At 39.0% G+C, this 6,327-nt stretch overlaps 1 protein-coding gene across 5 annotated transcripts in view; it reads left to right on the plus strand.

Annotated features, from left to right (window-relative positions):
• Window positions 1–6,327, plus strand: part of CDKL3 (cyclin dependent kinase like 3) — a 34,284-nt gene that overhangs the window by 23,427 nt on the left and 4,530 nt on the right. For 3 of the 5 annotated variants that reach the window (XM_019506285.1, XM_019506289.1, XM_019506290.1), the window contains 3 exons: window positions 2,014–2,152; window positions 5,101–5,435; window positions 5,774–5,924. In XM_019506285.1, coding sequence (XP_019361830.1) covers window positions 2,014–2,152; window positions 5,101–5,435; window positions 5,774–5,924 — 625 coding nt within the window. The remainder of the gene's footprint in view (window positions 1–2,013; window positions 2,153–5,100; window positions 5,436–5,773; window positions 5,925–6,327) is intronic. The other 2 variants (XM_019506288.1, XM_019506287.1) reach the window with 2 other exon arrangements.

Here is a 6,327-nt window from a genome sequence, read left to right on the forward strand (position 1 = left end):
AAGAGCCATACTTCTGTCCTCAGTTAACTATAAAGTATTAGCCGGCCTATACTTATGCTCCAGGGTGGGGGGAGGGGAACACTTTAATTAAAGCGCCTGTACCATCACGTGTATTCAGTGTCCTGCACTTAAAAATGGAGGTGGGAGTGCTTTAACTAAAGCTCATTCAACAAGCTACAGTGAAAGTGCCCCCACAGCCATTTTGAAATGCAGGGACACTGAATATATGCAATGCGGAGGCTGCTGGTGCATGCTAATTTGCACGCTCCAGCAGACTCAATTGATTGAGTCTGGTCCAATTCATGCAAATTACACACGTGACAGAGCTCTGCTTCAACGCATGCTAAGTGCCCTTAGATCTTAAGACAGTGGTTCTCAGTCTTTATAGACTCGAGGCACCCCTCCATAACTTCTGTGAATTGAGCAGCTACCCATTTCAAAACTAATTTATTTATTACAGTGCTTATCTCCTTGAAGAGGGTCCAGACAGTGGGGGGCAGGGAGAGCCTGAGTTTGCCCTTATCTGTTTAACTCCTCACACTTCCTGAGATTACAGCACCCCAGGATGCCCAGGTACCCTGGTTGAGAATCACTGCCTTAAGATCATGAAACTTTCACAGATTAAAAGAACTATTTTAGAACATAGTAAGGTTTTTTTGGTTCTCTCCAGCCCCTGTACAGGTGAATTTATGGTAAATAACACATTTACTTTTATAGGTGACCGAATATAAAAATGTGTTCCAGGAACATTTTAAAAAGTGTGTCCAACATTTTTGAAATGTAGTTTATTTTTTGTATATGTAGAGGACATGAAGTTGTAGGTGATGTATGATTTTATTAGCAGTCTTCTCTGATCACTTTTTAATTCCTAATTTACTGTTTGTCAATATTGCTACCATTCTAAAACCTTTTCACTATGCTACGCTCTCCTGAATTTAGTTAACTAGCTTTTGCATCTAAACTAAATCCCGTTTCGTCTGTGAACTTCAGGAAGTGTTGAATCAGGCCTATGGAGAATATTAGAAACCACAAAGGGATTCATAGATTAAAAGGCAGCATTTTAATTCAGAGGATAATGGCATGTCCCTTTACAACCTCAGAAATTCAGCTGTGTGCTTAAAAGCTGTAATTATATGTATACATGTCCTTGAGTATGTTCTGTTCACTTTTTTGCATAGGGGATTTTGGATGCAAAGGACTTTTGCAGATAAACTTCCATTCAGATGTCTGGCCCTCTAGGGCAAGTGTGTTCAGTAATTTAAACCACTTATTTTTTGTCTATGTTTGTAGTGCTGAAGAGGTCTAGCCTTAGCCACATTCTTCAAAGCTAATTTCTACTGGCCAAAAAACAAACTATGGAAGTTGAATTAATGGTTAAGAGTAACACTATATTTTACAGCTTGAAGTCTAACCAAGTGCTAATTAGTTCAGTGGATAGAAATAGACCTGACGCAAAACAGTTGCGTATGGACTAGATCTATATGAAATGTCCTTTCTTTAAGCTTAATCGTGTTGGTGTCTAGTTCTTTTTTGGTTAAATGCTTAAGACATATAACAAACACTGTAAAGCTGACTTTCCTGTATCAGTCAGACCATATCAGACTTCAAAGGGATTTTATTAATGTGTTATGCTAAGAATCTTCCTTGATCTGTTGAATGCAATAAATGAAATAGTGAGTATTTGTCAATGCCAAAATGTAACCATCCAAACTAAATACATTTTGTAATATGAAATACTGTATACTTTTCTATTAGGAACATAATGTACACATAAGCAAATAATATTTTAAAATATTTGTCTTCAGAACAAAAGTTAAAATTTGATTAGGATGTCCTTTTACTAATACTGATGTTTTTTCCAAATCTAGTTGCATCATACATAGATCTCCTTGTGAGATATTTAGCAGGTGAACTTGTTAAATAATAGGTTTAATTAGGTATTGGACATAAAATGTAAAGAGAAAGCAATCTTTATAATGTAAATTAGAAGACTGTCTCATTTTTTGTTATCAGATTCTTAGCAGAATTGAAAGCCAAATTATTACAAGAAGTCAAATTAAATTCTCCGTCAAAACTCAGAGAGAATAATAAAGAGACTGAACTGATAAAAGATGATGTTCATTTCATGGAGAATGGTCCAGTGGTTGTGAAGGTGAGACTTATTTTTCTTAAAATATTTGTTAATGTTGTCATCTGGAATTGTATAATTATGGAGGTAACAAACTAGGAGTATATCTTCAAGCAAATAGGTAAAGTTATAGTAAGAATTGTTTTGACTTGTTAATTTTAAGAGACAAATATTTTCAGAAGAAAACAGAACTGTTAATCCATTATTATGCTTTTGATATATTTAAGACTGATTCAGCCATCCACCCCTGTTCAGTAAACAGTTAAATACATGTCTAACTTTAAGCCTGCATTATATCTTATTAACTTGAATGAGTACAAAGTACTTTGCTGAATAAGATGGACTTAAGCTAGTGATTCTCAACCAGGATGAGGTATGAGGAGATAAAGAGGCTTGAAGGGATAAAATAAATGCAGGCTCAGGCTCCTCTCTGCCTAGTCACTGCCTGGCCCCTTGGACCATAATAAATAAATTGATTTTTGGAATGGGGTGTGTCAAATCAAACAAGGGGTGCCCAAGTCTAAAAAGGTTGAGAGCCACTCTGTTAAGCATACGCTTAAATACTCTGTTGAATTGAAACCTACATGTAGTTAGTGTAAATACCATGAAAAAAGATGAAAGGATCAAGCTTCAAAGACTTTCTAAGGCATGTGTGTGTGACTTCATTTGGATACTTTTCTTGTCTTCCTGCTAGCTAGTCCATAACTATTTCCAGTTGTATTTTTTAGGGTTGTTTCTGAAAAGCACCACCAGTGGTTTACAATACTAGTAAACTGTTCCTCAAATGAGAGAGCCTGCAATCTTTCTTGATTTTTCAAATTATTATCCATATTACAGTGGTACCAAAAATATGCCAGACACTTTCCAAAAAAACAGATGAAAACACAGACGCCTCCCTGAAGGGGAAGTTTGAGGACTTCTTTATTAGTTGAGTAATCCATGATATGTAGTAATATTTTAAAATATATATAAGTGGAAACAATGGGAATGTATGGACAAGCTAATGAATCTCTAGAACAGTATGAAAACCAAGCAGCGAGATGCTGGGAGGAAGGATGATGGTGCATGGGAAGCTATTTTTGTTCTAAAGTAGTCCCCATACTGGAAAAGTAGGAAAACACAATATTCCAGAAACTGCACTACCCTGAAGGACTACCATCAACTTGAAATCCAGTTGAATGAAAAGTGCTTTTAGGTGCTGACCCTACTTCTAGATCTACTGTTAAATGTCATTTTTAAACAAAATTACCTATTTGCAAAAATGTTTTTCTCTTTTCTGTTGCTAGGCAAGACATATTCAAACTTAACAAGAGATTGACTGACAGTCAAAAGTAAACTGTGTACCAGGGGCTGTCAAATACTTAAGTCAAATGAAAAGCCAGAGAATTTTGTTCTCTAATTGCTTGTGCATAGAATAATCGTAGTTGTGCCTTCGAAGTGTAGTTTTAAGATTTTCTTTCCCTATGCATGATGTGGATAAAGAAAAGTTTTTTTAAATTCCTGACTCCAGCAGGAGTTTGAGGAATGAGTTCCAGTCAGCCAGAGGTAAATTGGGCAGTTTTGAGCCCTGGATAGCAAAGCACAAGGCAACAGTCACAGCCAGCAGAGGGGCTGTAGTGGCTGCCATTTTTACGCTCCCCCCACTAGGTAAGAACCTGGGTCTGGTGCCCCAGTCACCCCAGATACGCTACTGAAAACAGCAGTCTGATGTAGCGGGTTTCTGTCTTTCCCAGGACGTCACTACTTGAATGAAAGCTTGCAGTGAGGTTGTTCTGCTGATGGCATTTTGGCTGGAAGCTGATGGGCTACTAAGTTTGGATTCTGTAGCAGGTAAGTGATATTTTCCCCTCTCCTTCCCCTCTCTAGGGTCTAGCGAAGGTAGATAGAAAGGGCAACAGTGCTAGGGCTGAGTGTGTGGGTGGGAAGCCAAGGACACAAGTGTGACCGCAGCAGGAAGGAAGCCTCTAACCAGCCAGATACTTGCAACTGTTCTGACACTTGCACGCAGTGGGTGGGGGTCAGTCTCTTTCTGCTGAGCATCTCCTGCTCTTTTCTTCCCTCTGGTGACAGTGGCAGTATGCTTCCCACTCCAGAGCCATGATACCACTTGAGACGCACTGTGGGGAATGGGAAATCGGCTAGTGAGCAGAGCAAGCATAAAGCCATAGACTTTCAAGGGGGAAAGGCCCTTTCTGTTTATATGTGGAAGTGGCTGTTTAGCCTGTGTGCATGCTTGTTTCATTTGGCTTCCATCCTCTAGTCAACCCTAGGACTCTAGTTCTTTAACAGTTATGTAGCAGGAGTGAACTAAGGGAAGCATAGGAGACAAATGCCACTCTAGAAGCTTGCTAGACCTTAATTTGAGAGATGGGGGAAATGTCACTTGCCTTTTATACCATGCTGAGACTCTGAATCCTATCTGCTCTGGCCAATCACCATCAGCAGGGAAACCTTAGCCCTGGGGAAAGACGCCTGGGAGAAAGAGAATATTTTTTTTCATTAAGCTATTAATTTTAAGGTTATTGGTTTATTTTTCTTAATTTTCAGCTGCACGTAAATGGTTACTCAGATATGATTGGCATATTACCTGGTCCTTTTATTGACACTTTTACAAAAAAGTTTTCAACTTATTAAATGACAAAAGGTACCTTCTTGAAGTGGAACTGGTAGAGTGATATGCTCATTTATTATTGTTAAAAGTAATTTTGCCACCTCCATACATTTGATGTCATCTTTGATGTTAGGATTGAGAGAAAACTGAACTTGCAATTCTAAAAATGCTTCTTTGATGGCATGAAAGGACTTAGAGCTTTCAAAGTAAAAACAGTGATAGCATCCAGTTTTGCAACGCACTAAGAACCCAGCTCTTACTGAATTCAATGGGAGTAGAGGGGATTCAGCACCTTGCATAATAAAGACCAGCTTAAAATTAGCAACAAGTTCTGTCAAAGTGTCTGTGTGTTTTGATGTAGTATCTTTTCCAGGATATTGAAAAGGACAAAAAACCCAAGGGTGTAAAGGTAAAGGGTGCTAAGGTGAAAGGAAGGAAACAGGAGATTCCAGAGATGAAAAAGACTGATCAAGAAGATGCAATGACTCAGTGGACCGATTCCTCACAGATTCCTCTGAGTTTCCCTCAAGAGAGTAAACCTATGATTGCTGATGCAACAGCTAGTAATGATCCTAGCATCATGAAGGAAGATCCTTCACCTGTGGTGCTTTGTGCAACAATGCCTCGCATCAATCCAGTATGTGGGAACCTTATTGCTGCAAACTTCAATTCACACTTCCCCCATTCCAATACAAGGTTAGTGGTTTTTTGGTGTGGTAGGGCTAAAGGAGACAGTTGGCACTGAAATGAATCTGGGTTCACCTAGTGAAATGAATAATTGGTTCATTACTGTATTGCCTTCCTAGGGCTAGATGGACAGGACAGATGTGACTCATTTGTGAACTAGGGATAATATTTTTTTTATACCATTATCACAAGTTAGTTAATGTTGGTGAGACATTTTGCATCTGAAATGTATTCTTTATTAGTATTATATGGCAGCTTGCAAAACACTGGGATAAACACTATCTATGCTCTGACAACAAACACATACTGCCACCAACTAATTTCAAATGCATTGTTTATATAATCAGGACATTCAGCACTGGACTGACGAATTATTTTGTATATAAAACTACTGATTTGAATAGGCTTCCTGAAAAAGCAAAGAAAAGGAGGAGCCCTTGGCAGCCAATGGGACAGACTGGTCCAAACACCAGGCAAGATGATGGACCTGTGACTCAAGTATGTTTACAGACCCAAACATTTAAACATAGACTTTCTTGATTTCATGCCCTCATCTATTTCTCTTCTTTTCCTTTTGATTAGGGATGTAAATATTGTTTTTAAAAAAACCTTCTATAATTATATTGGTTAAACAGTTAACTGATAAAACAGTAGCTCGGACACAGCTGCTGCTAGGAGCCATTCCCTGGGCCCTTGGACAGCAGGGGTGGCAAGCCCAGCCAGACCACACAGCCTACATGAAGCCCCTGGCTGGGAGGGAGGCAATACCTTTGAACAGCAGCTAATTGCTAAATTGAGTTGTTAGGCCCCCTGCTATTTTCCTCTTTAACCTCAGGCTATGGGTACCAGTCTCCGCCCCCCACCCTGCCACAGACATTGCGTGGCTTCCTGCCACAACCCC

Source organism: Gavialis gangeticus, unplaced genomic scaffold, assembly GCF_001723915.1.
Source record: "Gavialis gangeticus isolate Ggan-Ray unplaced genomic scaffold, GavGan_comp1, whole genome shotgun sequence".
NCBI lineage: Eukaryota > Metazoa > Chordata > Crocodylia > Gavialidae > Gavialis > Gavialis gangeticus.